The 18,589-nt window shown below is 31.1% G+C and overlaps 2 protein-coding genes and 1 long non-coding RNA gene across 3 annotated transcripts; all 3 read right to left on the minus strand.

Moving 5' to 3' along the window:
* Positions 1–942: 942 nt before the first annotated feature.
* LOC115228654 (cytosolic carboxypeptidase-like protein 5) lies at positions 943–2,021 on the minus strand. Its single transcript, XM_029799197.1, has 2 exons — positions 1,877–2,021; positions 943–1,842 (listed from the first exon to the last, which is right to left on the minus strand). The coding sequence occupies exons 1-2, from the start codon at positions 1,985–1,987 to the stop codon at positions 943–945; spliced, it is 1,011 nt and encodes a 336-aa protein (XP_029655057.1). The 5' UTR covers positions 1,988–2,021.
* A 3,585-nt stretch (positions 2,022–5,606) lies between these two features.
* LOC115228655 lies at positions 5,607–6,733 on the minus strand. Its single transcript, XM_036498991.1, has 5 exons — positions 6,724–6,733; positions 6,349–6,534; positions 6,105–6,316; positions 5,912–6,074; positions 5,607–5,878 (listed from the first exon to the last, which is right to left on the minus strand). The coding sequence occupies exons 1-5, from the start codon at positions 6,731–6,733 to the stop codon at positions 5,607–5,609; spliced, it is 843 nt and encodes a 280-aa protein (XP_036354884.1).
* A 228-nt stretch (positions 6,734–6,961) lies between these two features.
* Positions 6,962–7,284, minus strand: LOC115228658. Its single transcript, XR_003883235.1, has 2 exons — positions 7,127–7,284; positions 6,962–7,092 (listed from the first exon to the last, which is right to left on the minus strand). It is a non-coding gene; the product is annotated as an uncharacterized LOC115228658 (long non-coding RNA).
* Positions 7,285–18,589: the final 11,305 nt, after the last annotated feature.

Here is an 18,589-nt window from a genome sequence, read left to right on the forward strand (position 1 = left end):
GACAATATAAAACAATTTTTGGATAAATTTACAACTTTAAGCCACTATTAAGAAATAAGATTAATAAATCTTGTTTTAAAATTTTTCAATATCAATTTTATTAAATCTTAACAAAAAATGCAACTCCAGATACTTTTTCCTATAAATTAAAATAATCAAATATTTTTTTACAATTTTAGAACCATCGAAAATTTCTTTAACATTATTCAGGTTTGTCAATTTCAAACAAGTATTATTTTTTTGCTTTTTAATTTTTAAATTATTTATCCTGCAAGAATAAAATCATTCAAAAAACTTTTTTATATTCAACACGTCAGATTCCAAACAATGCATTTGATTCTTAGATTTTTTTATCTTAACTAAAAAATTATTATTGTCAACCTTTAGAGGAAGATTTGGAGAGGTTTTTTTATTTAAGTGGTTAATTTCTGAAGTATTTTTTCTTTCTGATTCTAATTCTTCGACTGCTTTCAGCTTTAAAAAGTTGTTTAAAACTAAGTTATAATTAATAATAAGAACAGTTCTTTGAATTGATTCTCTTTTCATTGGCCTTTTTTCTTTGAACTGCCACACATTTTGACAAGCAATGCTTTACACCTAACAAATTTTTATATTTGGAATTTGGAAGACGAGAGCAAGCGTTAATTCCATAGTAATCGAGAATAGATAAACCAATTTCTTTACCAATCTGTACAATCAATAAAATTCATTTTTTTACTTGACTGAAATCATTTTTTGTAAATTTCTGTCCCATTATTAGCGGAAATTCGTTTGATATGCGATTTGTGTTATAATTGCATTCGAATGTATAACTACGTACTATTCCAATGGACTGATAAAGTGACACTCGTCCAGATCCCTGTCGAGATTGACCTCTTCCATCGCTACAGTTCATCATACGCTCAGAGAAATTACAGCTTTCCATGTCAAAATAAGGACAATTTATTGATATAAGTTTTGCCAACAACATGTTATCAATCTATAATTTGAATAATACTTTAAAACCTGTGTTTTTTCATCTTTAAAATAATTTCCATATAAAAAGCAGCCTCGTTTCGATACGTGACCATGAAAGTCTATGTAGAAAGCTATTCCACTTTCATTAGACGAAATAGTTAATAGCTCGGGATGATTTAGATCGTCACTCGATTGAAGAAATTCGTCCATTTCATTATCATCTTGATATTGTGGAAAAACTTTGTTTAATAATTTTGAAACACTTAATTTTGATAAAGATGAATTTGCAATGTGATGATATATCGCAAGACTTTTTACAGAGTAAATTGATGGATGAATGAGAGGGTCGGGATTATTGTAAACTCTGTTCAAATTTGACCCCAAGCAATCCATTCTATAATTTCCAACTAAAATTCCATCGGGATTAAGCATTGGCACAATTTTAAACACAAACTCCTTGCGTAGTCTGGCAGCATTTTTATCGTTTGATAACAAAAATCGTACAAGACCTAAGAGAACAAGGCTCCCCGGGGTTTCTCCGGGATGCACCCGGGCACTTAGAAGAATCACTTTTTTATTGAAAGCTGCGCATCGGGGAATTTTATTATCAAAAATTCTGCAATTGAATCTTTTTTCTTTTTCTTTTTTGAAACCATTTTGTCCACTTATTGTAATTAAGTCAACATTATTCCCTCCAAGTGAATAACAGAGAACTTCTCTGTGAAAGTAAATAGATGGATGTTTTGAGTATAATTCTTGTAATCGAGCAAAAAATGTTTGGTCATCTTCGTAGGTCCATGGATATGTAAATGCAAATTCAGTTGAAGAACTAAACTCTTCGGGAAATGTATAAGTAAAATATAACGAAAATCCTTCTTTGCTCGGCTAAAAATGAAATATAATAAATATAGATTTATACTTCAAAATCTACATTTGATTGAATTCTTTCCCACGTAGATTTGCATGGTAGATTACGCACCATCGGTACATGACCAAGCTGAAATAATTTTTTTTGATTTTGCATATTCATAATTTTAAGAGAAATTTTCTGCAGTGGCTGATAACAACTTACAGAAAAATAAAACCAGGTTCTTTTTTAATCTTTTAAAGCTAAATATACCTATTATTTGTTTCAAATGGAGTCCCTTCACAGTCTTTGTTGAGCCACAATGCAAAATAATGAGTTTGATTATTCAAACTATCGTCTTCCGTATGATTTAGGAACTCGACTTTCTTCAAGTTCCCAGATTGTATTTTTGAAGAAAATTTCAAGCCTTCGCAAATAGTTTCCATGATCTATTAACAGAATGAATTTTCATAGCAACAAATTATTTAAATAAAATGTTAAACATTTATATATAATATAAGTAACTAATAAAGTTAGTACTTCTTTTTTAAAGAAAATCTTCAATTGAACGCTGATGAATGTTTTAGCAAATCTTGTTATAGCAATTCCGCATTTTTTATAGTTTTTATTCAAAAAAAGCAATAACAACAGCACGTCCGCGTTGCTATAAGCACGTAAGTGTCTAAGGTTTCCCTTGAAACAGCAACAGAATTTGTATTCAAGAGCAAGAACAAGTAAGTTAATTATTTTAATTAATTCAAAATTGAGACATGAATTCAAAACTCTCTTGTCTTTTAAGTTTCTTTTCATTGATGTACGGCTGATGAATACTAGAAATCTCATAATATTCCACCCCAAATCCATCCATATTAGAAATCCCTATGTAAAAAAATTATCTATGACGGCGTAACTCGTCAAACACGAACAAAGCTTCCGACACGGACAGCCACTATAAGTCGAACCGGCAAAGTTAGCAAGGTAAATTTACTAAAAATGGTCACTACTGATAGAAAAGTTATACTTCATCTACAACTGAGTGCAGTTTTAAGAATTATTAATTAATACTTGAAAATATGTTATCATGAAATAGAAATTGGATGAGTTAATGAGTTTTAATAATAAAATAAATATCGGCTACAAAAACGACAGCAGCCAATACGAGACCATAACACAGTTTCTAAAATAAAATTATAGAAATAACCCTCAATAAATCTGTTTCGCCAAAGAGCAAATTTGCTGCAAAAAAACCAAAAAAAAATCCAGACAAAACAGTTGTGATAAAATTAAAAAAACTTACAAAATGCCTATCGATTACCTTTACTAAAAACGTTATAAAATTGGCAAAAACTGTCTTGAACAAGTGGAACAGATTTATTTCTCTGCGGTCTGACATTGCTTGTCATTTTCTTATATTCTCTTTCTAATTGCCGTTTCTTAAAGTCAATCAATCTTTTTTCAAGCTCAGGATTCTTAATTTTATTATTTTATATCTTTAAACTACCTCCCTGCGAAGATCCGCGAAAGGATCACTCAAATCCTGCATACCTCACCACAATTATTTTATTAAATTATATATCATTATCATAATATTTAAGTTTATTATAATTCAAATAATCTTAAAAACAAATACTATAAATTTGAGAAACATATTAGCCTCTGGTCTCTAAAAATACTAGAGAGCTTCTACATGCAAGATTCTGAGATAAATGAAAAGCAATTCCTGCTAAAAAACAAAATTTCAAAAGTGAAAAATAAGTCAACAATAATACAAAATCAAATAGAGAATCATTGACAAAATTTAAATAATTTACTGTACATTATTGAATTATATTGATTTTCAATACTTTGATTTTCTTCCAAAAGCAGCTAAGAAATCATAAAAAGAAAAAATACAAAAACTGTTCTATTCAAATAATCCAGACGATTAAGGCCCGAAATAATGTTAAATGCCTCTGAAAGTTTTTTTGTATTTGATTTTAGTTTCTATGAGAATATTAATTTATGATATACCAAAGCAATAATCTTGAGATGGCTCAGTCTTTGCCTTAAAAATTCAACTTTAGGTTTGAAACTCTCTGCAATGTCTTTTTGAACGTAAAGTTGGTTAAGAATTTTCGAATCTTTGTTATTACATGGAGCTTCAAATATTAATTGACCTCTAATGAATTATAATAATTGATTACATCGAGTCTTCAACGTTATCTTCACAAATAGTAGATTCAGAATCAATTTGTTCGCACATATACTATTATAAATTACTTTACACCACCAAACAATTTCAATTTTAAGCCGCCCTTTATTTTTATAAAATATATCAAATTCATTTTAAATAAAAAATACTAAAATCATTAGCTAAAATACATATCTTATATCTTTAGATTTTTTATTCAGAAGGCCTTTGATTTAGTCTCCAGAAAGATACTGACTCAAAAAATATTTGATCTATCCATCGACTCGAACATAAAACTTTGGCTTTCGAATTTCCTTAGCGGAAGGAGAGGGCGTGTATGCCTGAATGGAATCATATCAATCTCAAGATTGCTCCCAAATGATGTTCCCCAAGGCTCCCCCTTTTTCCTGCTCTATTCAATTTATACCTATCCGGCATTCCTAATCCTGAAATGGAAAACTCGATCATTTTCGCCTACGCCGACGATCTACTCATTGGATCACGTGATCAAGACTTCTCGAAAGCTGCCAAAAGAGCACAAGATCTCTTGTTACAAATTCAAACTTGGCTATATCAAAACAGGATGGCATCTCCCCCGAAAAATCATCCATTACTCTATTTACGTCGGACAAGAGACTCGGAAGATGTACCTTTGATCTTTTTTCTGGACAACGAAAAGATCCCATTCACGAAGAACCCTAAAATTCTGGGGGTCACTTTTGACACCCACATGTGTTTTACTGCCCATCTAGAGAAGGCCACCGGATCCAGTCAGAAAAAGATTAAACTAATCAAATCGATATTTGGCGTACTAAAGAAACCGTTCCCGGATCCCGACACTCTTTACAAACAATTCATCGAACCGACAATTGGCTATGCCTGCGCCGCATGGAATACTAATCTCTCATGGTCTAACCGCCTTAAAATTGAGACTACACTATGCCGAGCCGTGCCGAGCATAACGAAAATTTCCAATTTGAACAACATTATTCCAACTCCGCTTGACCACCTAATTAAGAAAGACGGAAAGGGCTTCTTTGCCATTCAACAGGACCACCTGCCAAAAGACCAAGACCTTAGCAACCAGAAGCACATCACCCCGATTCAATTCCTCACAAAAACTGCTCTCCGCCCGTCTCACACCTGCGTTGGGTCCAGAGTCCAACATCGGGAAAACCTGAGAAAGATCTTGAGGATTGTTGGAATCACCTAATTAATTACCCTAATTAACTGTTGGTGATTCTTGGGTTAAAATAAATAAATAAAGATTTTTTATGCAATATGAAGCCGGAAGATTCTACAGAATGATGTGCTAAACTATAAGCAAGAACCAATTATTCAAAGAATTAGAGCAATTATTTCAAGTAATGATGTTAGAATTGTGTTATTTGTAGTTCTAAGTGTTAAATTAAGTTTTATCGGTTTGAGGTTTTAACTCTTCATATTTGTCATCTTTAGACATTCTTTTTAGTTTTTTATTATTCACGGATAATTCTGTTTTGTTTCCAATTGAATTGGAATCATATGTTGCTTGAATTTTTTTTTGAATTCGATTTTCTAATTCACTTTTGCTGAGAGGTCTAATTTCATAGTGAGAAACATTGTCGTCTAAAATTTTTAAAATAAAAATTTTTAACCATCTCCTTGAATATCAATATTTGGCAATTGTGGAGGACTTTGTTGAGATCTGATAGATTTTTTTGCAGAAATCGGAATATTTCTTTTAGAATGTCCTATCTCTTTCACTTGAATGGCATTGCTAATGATTATTAATTGATTAAGTCGTTTTTCAATGGCTTGCATATATTTTACAACGTTTTTCTTCGTAATTTTATCTAATTCACCGAATGAATTTGGTGGCATGTATTTATTGCAGTCCATGCATCCAAATAGGCTTTCAATTTCTTAAAATTATAAATATTTTAAATTCAAGTTACCATTGATAAAAATTTCAGTTGAATTTCCAATTTTCTCTATTTCTTGTTTGTATGTATCATTTACATTTTTAAATCGTGATAATTGAGATTCCATTGCAGTCAATTCATTTTGGCGTTTTTGTTCTAAATTATTAAATTCTTTTTTAGAAATTTCCGTATTTTTCGTAATCTATTATAAAGTATGAAATTTTACTTCTTCAATTTCATTGGCTAATTTGTCCAAATTGCTGTTTTGTTCATTTACAAATTTGAAAAGAACAAAATTAGATTCTTCTTTTTCATCAAATTTTTTGATTATTTGTTCGACATTGTCAGTTTCCATTAATTGAATTATTTTCATTGAAGCTTCTTCTAATGTAGCGGGTGAATCCTTTTCGCTTAATTTTTTATGTTCTGCTTTAGAGACTACACAATAGGTAATTTATCTACTCACAAACCTTTTTCCTGTCTCCATGCAACCATTTGACTATCATCGTGTCTTTCTGCTGTTTTGTCAGACATGAATTTCTTTAATTGTTTTTCATGTTCTATAATTCGACTGAGTTCTTTCATTTCCGCTAAATGCTGTTTTTCGTCTCTTTCGCACTTTTCTTTCAGATATTGCGTTTTTGTAGAATAGTCATCTCTTTACATATTAAATGAATTATTTAAACTTTGTTTCGAGAGCAGAGGTAGATGCTGCAATGGCTTGATTAATTTCATTTCGACAATTTGTGATAGATTCCGCGATTTTAACTCTGTGAGCTTCGAATTTCTTTTGCTGAAAACATAAATCTGCCAAATGGCGTCGATTGTTTTTGTTTTTTGTTAACGAAGTTCCATAATCCTAATAATTTTTATTGCTATTGTAAACGTTAATCATTTTTTGAAGTCTTGATTCTAGATTTCTTATTTTGTTTTTAGAAGTTTGATTTATTAACTTCTTTTCTGTGCGGTTTATATTTTCTTGTCTTTCTAAATCAGCAATTACTTGATTTAGTTCTTTCTGCTTTTGCACTTCGTCGGAAATTTCTTTTTCTTTTCTTTCTAACAATAAGTTTTCTTATAGACCTATTATTAGTAAAAGCGCTTTGATTTCATCTATTATTTTATTATCCATCATTTCATTTTTTGCTGACTGTGTTAGATAAAGATTTGCATTTAGTTCACGTTTTTCATTTTCGAGAAAAGCTAACTCATTCCTAAGATAAGAAACTAAACAGACTTAATACTAACATTTGACGAAATAATATTTTTCTATTTGCAATAGTTGAAATTGATTTACTTCCATCAATGATATGATATTGTTTAAGCAACTTTTCAAGTTCCTCTTGCCTTAATTCATCAACGTCAAGGTTTGGTGTGTTTGATATAGATTTCATCAACATAATTGGTTTTATCACTGTTACAGTCTTATAAAATTATATAATTCCATGGCAATACTATTCAAATATTAAAATACAAAAAATTTAATGTATATTATTAAATAATACCCTGGAGATTATGCGGAATTTATATTAGAATAAATTATAAAAAATTCTTTGATTCCGTCCCAGGTCATAACAACAGGGATGATGTCCACTTTTACCCGGCTAATTATTTTAACATTATTTAACCATTTTAGGCATGGATTTATTTTACTGAATTTGAGATTTATTTTTTAATATCTTTCAGAACTGGCCTCGTTGGACTGAATGTAGAGAAATTTTATTACTTTAAGCTGATTTTTTATGGATTAACTATTTTAAAGTTGAATAATTTTTTGTTATTTGATTGTTCCGTAATTCTTTGTGAACGATTATTTTGTGGTTATCTGTGAATATTTTTAATATAAAATTATCCACGAGAAGACTTGTACAAAGACCTTCAAACTATCTCCTCAGCTTGATGTAAACAGATTAATCGATTTATAATCATAATCTATAGCTATAAGAAAAAGAATTGTATAGTTGTTAAACAACATAACCTTTCATTGATTATTCTGAAATGAAATACAGTAGAAATCGGTTAATTGCATAAAATTTTGCGTGGACAAATGTTTTAATAAGGAAGAAAAGAAAATAATTAAAAACGTTTAAAAAAATTATTAATTTTAGACTGCTTAGGCCGGTTTTTTCTAGTTCATGAAAGTTGTCCATATCTATTTCACTTGTTAAATAGCTGTTAGTAAGAAACTGGCGTATCAATCTGATGCACCCATAGCTTTCGAACTGGTTATTTTCATGGGTATGAAATCTTCATTATCCTCATCATCTTCACAAGAAATATCTCTTGACATTAAACATATTTCATCATCGGACATGATTCCGATACATTCGTCGTCCTCATTAGCAACATCCATTGCTATTTCATTTTCAATATTACTAAATTCTTCCCAGACTTCTTCATGGAATATGTCTTCGCCGACTTCCTGATAGAATCCAGCCTTACGAAAACAGTTGTATTGTTTTTTATTAAACATCTTAAAAAGCAATCAAAAAATAGCTAGATTTAGCACCTTTGAAATCATTTTAAAAATTTAGGTTTGTTAGCATAAGAAAATTAAAAATCTTTTATTGAAAATTTGCGAATTGACTTAACAATCCCAATAATGGAGCCAGTCGCCCATTTAATCATTTACCACAATACGTCATTAATTTTTCGGACACGCGTCACTTGATAACAAAAGGTCTGGACAATAGCTAACAACTTTATTAGTACTGAGAATAGTTCGCAATATAAGGAATAATAAGGATGTTATAAATAATGCACATATTATTGAATTTTTCTAATCAAAGTAAAATCTAATTAATGATTTCCAATTAAGGATTTGATGTGAACCCGGACACCGTGCATCTGAGGAATTTTTGGAATAACAACAAGCAGCATGAATGCAGAATTAACCAAAAAATAAAAAAAAGAGTCTTTCGTGTAAAATGAGGTCAATAGAAATCTTAGAGAATATTAATGTAAAAAAATTACAGAATAATTGGCATTACAGAAAGGAATTTTCGAGTAAATGTAAACTGTCTCCCATTATTAATCTGTTCCCATTGAGTCAGGTAGAAAGAATCGGTGTTATCATGCGGAGACAACCAAGGGGAACCAAGCAAGTAATGGAAAGTGTAAAATGTAATCTAAGTATATATAAATTGAAATAATTAACTAACAAGACTATGAATAGCATTGGTTAGTGTCCAAGCAAATGCGACTGAAAAAACAGGAATGCTAATGCATAAGAAGTGAACAAGTGTCAGAACAATAATATATGCGATAGGAAATCCATTATATTCAAATACAGTTGAATTGAAATTTATTTCATCAAAACTCGATCCCATGTTCTGGAACACAACAACTAGTTTAAACAAATATTTGATATAAAAATAAAAATATAATTTAATATTTTTTATATAATATTACTTTAATATTTTTTTATCTCCTAAAAAGATCCCCAGTATCTGCTTGCTTCAATAAGAAACTTAAATTTAGTATTGAAATTGCAAAATAGAGCTTAAAATACCTTTATCCAATTTAAATGATTTTATCAATGATAAATGCGGTTTTGCGCAGTTGCCAAAGTAGTCGCAAAGTATGGAACATCATTATCATCTCAATAATCGGTAATATGTTACCACAATGTTGTTTTACTTTTTTCAAACTCTCTAAAAGGGGAGTCACTCTGCAAGGATCTGAAACGATACAACATTACTATCTGCTGCCTGCAAAAGACCAAAGTTAAAGAAGGACTCAACCAACAAAATAATGACCACGAACTTATCCTGCTTCCTTCGGACTGCCAATACTACGGGATGGGCTTTGCGGTGGATAACAGACTAAGAGAATATATCAAAAGATTATGGAAAGCGAATTGCAAAATTTTAGTAATTCAACTGGAAATTAAATCTAAATTTACAAGTTTGTTGTCCGTCCTTCTGTAGAATAAATTTTCTTTTCTGAGCATCCCACATACAGCTATCCATGTGAAAAAAACTCGCTCTCTAAAAATAAGCCAGCTACCTTTAATGACCGTTCTTGGGTCATGTTTATTGTCATCGCGAAATTCATCTTCAACGGAAATTGCAGTTTTTTAAATCTTAACGGTAATTCATCAGAAATCGTGGGATATAAACATCCTCACCTCTATACTTACCTATAATATCGTATCTTCTATTATGTTAGCAATCAAATTTTTGATAACCAACCTCGCCCCGTCGCATAATTTAGGTAGTGCATGATTTCGTAATAAACAATTATTGTTTTTCATTTTTAATTTTTTTGTGTTTATTTTTTTACTTTTTTTGTTTTAAGCTACGCGGAGCCGTTTTCCTTAGGTATTCTTCCGAAGTTTTAAAGATCTCATCATATGAATCGCTGACATTTTTGTTGTTCATTTTACCCAAAATACAGAAAATAATTTTTTTGTGGGAAGGAACACTCTAGAATTAGCATTGGAATCGGAAAATTAATCTCCTTACATAAAACAGGAAAGGAAAGACGAAAGCTAAATAGATTAAGACCAATCATACTACTCAAATCACTACGCAAAATCTTAATGCTAATTGTACAGAAAAGAATAAAAATGCTACTACATGGATTTATTTAACCCTATTCCTCCTGAAATTGGAAGGAATGCGGCACGAAGAAAACCGACGACCTCCTAGGGTCACACCACTACATGGATATATCGGAGCCAGCCAAAGTGGATTTCTCTCTGAAAGATCAACTTCCAATTCCGTTTGGAACCACAAATGGATCTGTGGTTATGTCTAAAATATAAAGAATGAGAAATCAAAAAAATATAAATAATGGGAATCGACCTATCTAAAGCATTTGACTCAACCAGGAGAATCAAAATGATACAAGTATTAACACCATTATTCGAAGAAGATTGCATTTGAATAATTCCTTATCTACTTTTCTCCACTTAACTATTTATTGAATTGGGAAAACAAAATTTGCAGCATTCAAAACAAACAAGGGCACCCTATCACCGGCTTTGTTCATTGCATATCTTGAGACAACCATACGAGAAGCTTGGAATAATATCCCCAGACATATAAAAAAATTATCTACGCATATGACAGATCTCACGACAACAGACCAACAATTAGAAGGTATTGTTGACAAACTGGCCAACACATTTGAAAAATTATTCCTAAAAATTAACGCTGAAAAAATAGAATATACAATAGTTAGGCGATGTGAACAACGACAAAAAGAGGACATACTAATTAGAAAATCAATAGCAATTTTCGCTCCCAAAAGACTAAACAATGTATGGTTATGAGATAAACAAATTGCTGCCTCTTTAAAAATCGAATATTTCGTCCAAAGCACATCTCACCTCTACTCTTTTTATAATAAACACCCCCAAGACAGAGAAATAAGAAGTAACAGATGAGGCTTATTCGGTCACATCTTAAAAATGGACAGGAACACTCCAGCTAATCTCGTGATGGAACACCACTACGCTCCTTATCCGGGATCGACCTTCACGGGAAGACCGAGGATTACGCTCCCAACCCTTGTAATCAAAACCTAATCTTGATTAGAAAAGGGCTGAAATCGGCAGACGACCTTGAACTTTTAAGGAAACTATCAAGGAAGAAAGGGAACTTGAAGCGATTAATAAAACGAATCTAAGAGAGAGTGGTACAAGCGAGATAACTTCAATGACGTTGTTTTGCGGTGTGGTTATTAATAATAATAAATAATAATACTAAACCGGATTGTTGTTAAGGAAACTTTAATTTGTCAACATAAATGATCACTTTTTATGACCGCAGCGCTATTCTTATGTTTAAAATTCTCCTGACCATAGCCTATTCATTAATTATTAACATAAAAGTTGAACGGTAATGAGTCATTTAAACGAAGAAACTTTTACAATTGTATTAAAACATCCCATGAACTTAAATATTGATAAAATTAAAATGGGTGTGGTTTCAAAAGTTGATGATTCTGATAAAATAAAATATTCAAGAAAAATTTTGAAAAAACCAAGTGGGCATGCACCTCTTGCAACGGATGAAAATATACTCGAAATAGTGTCGAAACTAAAATCTAATGAGTAATAAATAATTTTAATGAAAAATTTATTAAACTGCCTTCTAATTATTCTTTTTTATCGCCATAAACAATTTAGTACATGTTCTTTAATTTATTAAAAAATTGAATGATTTCCTACAAAATGAAATGGTGAATAACTAAGTTAAGGAACTAATTATCGGACCTACATAAAGTCAGTTTTGTTAAAGAAAACATTGAAAAATATAATAATAAAGCAGAGGCAAGGATTAAATCACCGAGGAAGAAAAAAATTCAGCCAGTAGCCTCGAAATTGAAGTAAATCATTCGTATGAAGACAATTTTGGTAGTGCTGGATAAGGTGTTGTAACTGATTTGGAGACAGATAATAAAAATGTTGTTATTTACTTTCTCCTCTAAAAGAAGAAGATTAATTTCTAGCCGATAAAAAGCAGATTAATGTCTTTAATTAGCATATGCATAATTTGTTGTTGTGTTTAATAATTTGATAATTACTAACACAGTATTACATAACAACTAAAAAATTGTCAGTTTTTATTAATAAACCTTAACGTCTTTTTATTTTACAGAATACAAAAGAATATCAAAAACTAAATGTATCAAGCAATTGTGTTAGGTTGTCAATTCAATTTAATTTTTTCTTTCGATAATCTGGATACGCTCATAAACCTCTTTTCACCATTTCTCATCACTTTGGTGCGTTCAGTATCCAAGTTTGAAATCTTTCCGCATTGGATTTGTGTAAAATGCCAAAGTTTGCTGAAAAAATTCAAAAGTAAACTATTAATTATGAATTACTATGCCTAAGTATTAAAGAAGAATACCAGGATTATGCCCTCGAATAGATAAGCTACCCCTAAAACTGAACATTTTTAAATTGTACCCTGGTTAATTTCGAACTAAAAAATTAAAAGAAAAAAAATCCGAAAGATTTGAAAACGTGAAATTTGTTATGAATATAAAAAAGTTTTTATTCTAAGAAACCAGAAAAAATTGATTCTCCACAGTCGTTATCACTTTTTTAAATAGATGTTAAATTTGTGATTTTTAGATATTGCTCAGATGCTTAGAAAGGTTTTTTTAGTTACCCAGAAGATTATTGTGATCAGAAATTGTAGGGAAATAATTTAATTATCTTTTTCGGTTCATCATAAATGCTATTAAATTCTAAATTAAGTTTTTTCCGTTTTTAAACAAATAAGAACTAACAATTATTTTATTTATAACTGTGTCTTGACTAAAGCATCGATTCTCAACAAAGATTATGCAGTGTGGAACACTCACCAAAGGGGAGCTAACTCGATGAAGAGGAGACATGATGAGGTGACAGAAAACGAATACTCTGAGGAAGGACAAAATAATAGCAAGAAGATCACGAAATGTGATAGCGCTCTTCAGGGAGGTCCAAGACCACTAAATTGAAAAATTTAATTAATCTAACTTTTAATTCACGCTTTATTTCTAAATAATAATAACTGTGTTTTGAAATTTTATTTATTTGGGTTCAACTGTGAGTACTCTTAATGCATGACAATATTCAATCTTAACAAAACCACTTATGCTCAAACCCACAACCTAATGGAATGACAAAAACTGGAAGTATATAAAGAAACTGTGATCATTAATTGGGGAATCGGAGGATATTAGCAGAAGAAAAATACTTTCTACCGTCTTTTTTAAAAAGTATGGAAGATACGGATAAGAAAACATATCGCATTAAAACTGCATCTGCGACTATTTGAAACGTTTATTCGCCTTAGTCTCCCATACAACTCCGGCACTCGGAAACAAGTAGATTAGTGACAGCGAAAATCGTCGATGCATGGTTCAACAGAAATTAACCGAGTTTGGGCAACGCAATTGAGCTTCTAAGTAACTAATATTTTTCTTCATATTGCGAAAATAATCACAAATCTATTCCAGCACGTGTCAGGAGGTCCTGTCATACTCATATGATTTGGCAACAACAGATTTCCATATTTTTGATAGCTTTCAAACGCAACGAGTGGAGTTTCGTTTAACAGTGATACAGAACTGAGAGCTTGATTGGATAAATTTTTCAAGTAAAAATCAAATGATTTCTACCGAAAATCTGTTGATAATCTTGTTAAACTTAAGGAAAAAGTCGTAGACTTGGATAGAGAATACATCATTGATTAAATAGTCGCCGGTTTTTATTTTTCTTAAAAAAATAAGAATTTAGTTGCCATACCTTTTTTTCGACTTAGATTAAAAAAATCTGATTCATTAAAGAATCATATTTAGCTCTCAACGAATGATTTTTATCAGTCATCTTTGCTTTGGTGTGAATATTTACAACTTTTCAAAAGTATTAAGAAGAGTTTTCTTTTATAATTTTTCTCAGAACAATAGAGAAACTTCTTTTGTATGTACTTCTTGGTTTTAAATTATCAATTTTATATTAAAATGATTTTATTTTTATCAAAGATACAATGCAATTGATAGTATATTACACTTTTTCGTTATTACACTACTTGTAGACCTCTGCTGTGGACTAAACACTTCAAGCACAGTTAGACTGTGAGTATACTAAACATTATATTTTGCAAACAATATTCACATTATTGTCTTTAATCGCAAAAAATATGTTTTTTTGATCAAAGGACATCAAGAAAACCGAACATTTAAAATAAAAAATTTAATTATAAAATTAAGTGCTCAAGTGGATCCAATCGATATAATTTTATTACAAACAATAAATCAATTTCATCGGATAAAAAAGATAATAAATGGTCTAAATAATAAAAAGACGCATTTCTCTTTAAGATTCGGAGGTTAATTGACCTGTTTTCTAATTTGATAGGCTAATGAGTGAAATTGACGAGGAAGACAAATTGCGGTATTGAATTTAATGTTCACATTTTAGTGTCCGAGAAATTGCCATTACTTTATGTCAATTGGCGGAAATTATAGAATATGACCTAATTGCTATACAAATGGAATCTTCAGGGTCAATCATATATTTTATACTTTCCAAAGCGAAGATGTTTTTAATGGGGTTTTTCTCAATAACCTTTAAAGTATTGAATTTTTAATAATTTTTAAGATAAATATAAAGCTAAAAAGAATGTTTTTTAATAAAACAACTTTTTTAGCATTCTTCACAACCGTGGGTATTTCAGCTGTTTTAGTTGTGGCCTATAATCTTATAAAATCGAATTCTTTTGGCTAGTCATTTTAAATAAAATTTTTCTTTTTTTTCTGTAATTAAAAAGTAATTAATTTTATTAGTCAGACAAATCGATAAAGTTGTTTTTTGCCGTTGTCTTGCTGTCACGTGATTTGATGACATTATTAATTAATATTGTATGCTTCATTGATTTTTAAGTGTTGTCTTATTGTCTGTCTGTGTTAATGAAAGAGATGATATCTGATACCAATTGTATTATACCTGCCACTTTATTACAGAGAATGTCAAAGATAAACAGGTGTTTACATCAAAGCTCATTAAACTAGAATATGCACTTATTTATCTTGGACGTGAGTTAAATGGTAAGGAGTCACGTATTTATTCTCAAAAACCATTCAAGTACTACTTAAAAAGATAACAGTGTACTTAATGGACAAAAGCATGACAAAAGTAATAATTGGCGAAACCCACAATTTAGTTTTTACGGTCAAAAATAAAAGGTAAATAAATTTTTTTTGAAAGGAAAAGAAGGCCCAAATTTTAGAACTAGGATTTATAATCGAATATTTTTAACATAGTTATATTTGAAATACTTATAAGCCCAGGTTAGGTTATAGAAATAAGTTGTCCGACCATTGGAGATCTTATAATTCAATTTTCTCCACTATTTTTGGTTATTCACAATTTTTAGAAACCTTGATAAAGGAAATCCCCTGACATCTTCTACCGTTGAGAGCCATCAAGTTCTCGGTCGGCCAACTTCTCTTTCCAGTACATATTGCTTAGTATACTGAATCTTACCAATGAATTATTTAACAATCTATTTATTCCATAAATAATTGGGATAAAATTTAAAAAATGAAAAATTAAACAGAATATCTCATTTTTGAACTAGTTTTGTTGAAAATTTCTGTTCTAAAAATCTAGAAATAAACGAAATGATACAAATAAATTATGAGACTATGATAGATTCTGATTTTTTCAATTTATTATTTTATAAAAATCACATCTATTCTATTTAATACGTTTAAAGAAAATCTGCCAATTTACTTATCCAAAATGGTTCAAAAAATAGCCGTATTCATTAAGATAGCATAAAAATTATGTCATATTCTAGGAATATCAGTTATAGAATGAATTTTACTTCAAACTAAACTAGCTTGAAAATCGCGTGCTGCTCATGATTACTAAATATGATTAAAGGCTGTGGTTTTAATGCCAATTTTAATTACATATCTAAGAGAAATTTAATAACTGTAATTATTATTTTTACTCTTAAACTGGTTCATAAACAAGAGTTAGTGAAGCATTATTTAGTTGCGAAAAGAATTGCTTTTATGTTTCCGCAAAGAATGGCAATCGAAATTTTTTGCCAGAGCCACGATGGTTCTTGTGGGTCAAGCAATCCTTCTTCCAATGTCATAGATCAATGCTTCCCGATTTGTTTTAAGTTTAAATTTCCAAAACTTTGAAAGATACGTTGCATTTATCAAGGATATTGTTTTCGACTACAAAAATACAGTACACTCGAAACGATTGTTATTTTTATTTTGACCTATAAAATAAAGAATAGAAAATGGGTTTATTGGAAAAATTTAGCCAAAAAGACAAAAGAAGAAAAGTCAAAATCTTCTCGGGCTAAACCGCAGATGAAACTTTATGTCCAGGCCGAATCGAAAAGAAATTCCGATTCTTAAGCACTCTGAATCTAGCAAAGTTCCAACTACAGGAAAAGGATAGGCGTTAATCCAAGCGCCAGTCCGTGGAGATGGTCCGGGCAACAGCCAGGCACGCCGGTGTTGATCTCCGTGAGACAGTAAGTACCGGAAAGACTGAGAGCTGCTGGCCTCCGCTCACTTGCGCATTTGGCTTCGGGAGTTTTGAGTCCGCTAACTGTCCACAACGATGTATCTTATGAAAGCTCTTCGTCCGTGAACGATCCGGAGGAAAGAGGAAGGATTTTGACTACGAGAGGACTGAATCGGTGAAAGGAGGAAAGAAAGCATGGCAAGAAGAAAACAGAGGGGATGGAATCCGAGACCGCTGTGCCTAATAGGCAGGATAGTCTGTTTCCAGCCTATATCGTCGGAATGTATGTTAAAATTTGAACGAAAGTATTTCTCAGCAACGAACTTGCGTCGATGGATTTAAGAGTGTCGAATAATTTTTTCATTATGAAAAGTTTAGGGTGGAGGAATGATGGAATTCCTGAAGAGAAAAAAGGCGTACCAAGAAGAGTGAGATTTTTGGGAAAAGCGGTGGGTATTACTGGGATATGATGGTCAAACAAGGACCGGATTTCTGATGTAAAGATTGCATGGTCTTAGCTAATGTTGAAAATCTCTGATTTTTGTGAATTCACCGTTAGATCTATAGAAGGCTGAATTGGAGCCACTTTATTCAAGTCTTTTACTACGCTATCAGCCGGGTCGCCAATGGAGTCGTCGTCGAGGTACCAAACGTTGAACTCAGAAGTGCAAGTGTGGACCGAGTGGATCGTTTTGTTGTACATCGGTGGCAAAAATAATGGTAGAAAAACCGGAAATAAGAAGGGATGGAGAGCCGTAGGTTTGGTGCACGAACTGATAAATAAGATAACCTTAACAGATGTCATCACTCTTCAAAACATGGAAAATATTCATTTACTAAAACTCCCCACTGTCTTACTGTGGAAAAAACAATTAGATGATTCTTTTATCATATACTAGGATTAATGATATTTATTCAAAAATTCCTTTTATGTGTATTAAATTAATTAAATAAAAATTATATATAATTTTATTTAATTAAAAAATCTGAATTAATGGAAGCTTTCTTGTTTGGTAATGCTTCATGTTTCCGCGATTCGATATCCTAAAGACGTGTCTATGTCATTCTCAAAGTTGCTGGAGATTCTGAAAAGTCCAAACGGCAAAGAAGTAACCCGGCTATTGACGCAGGAGTTTAACGTGATTCTGGAATGCCAAACATGCAAAGACTTGTATCGGTCTGCGATGATATTTTTACAGCATGAGTGTTTCAAAAACAAAATAATGTCACAAAAACAAATTACTTTTATAGTGATGAAATTCCAAGACGTTCCATAGTGTTAGAAGAGAGAGAAATACCCTCAAATGATATTGCGGTTACTCAAAATGTGCAGATTGATGTTTGTCCGAAACCGAAAAAGAAGCTTGAAAAAAAAGATGTGTTTAGGTTTTTGAAAAAAAATATCCATACTAGTTGTCCGAGTTGTAAAAAGTGTTTTCCTCTACTCTCATCTTTGAGGAAGCACAAACATTGGTGTTTAGTATACAATACTATAGTGAATGGAATGTTGGAGGAGACTGACAAAGAGGATATTATTCTTCTTAAAGGAATTGTTGAAATTGATTCATTGAGGTGTATTCCATGCTCCCGTCATTTTACTTCAATAATCAGACTTATTAGACATGGGAGACTTCATTTAAAGAAAAGGAAGTTTTGGTGTCCTTACTGTGAAGCATGTCGATCACACCAGACCGAGATTAGGTATATCGGTA

This window comes from Octopus sinensis, unplaced genomic scaffold (genome assembly GCF_006345805.1).
Source record: "Octopus sinensis unplaced genomic scaffold, ASM634580v1 Contig10850, whole genome shotgun sequence".
NCBI classification, from domain to species: Eukaryota; Metazoa; Mollusca; class Cephalopoda; order Octopoda; family Octopodidae; genus Octopus; species Octopus sinensis.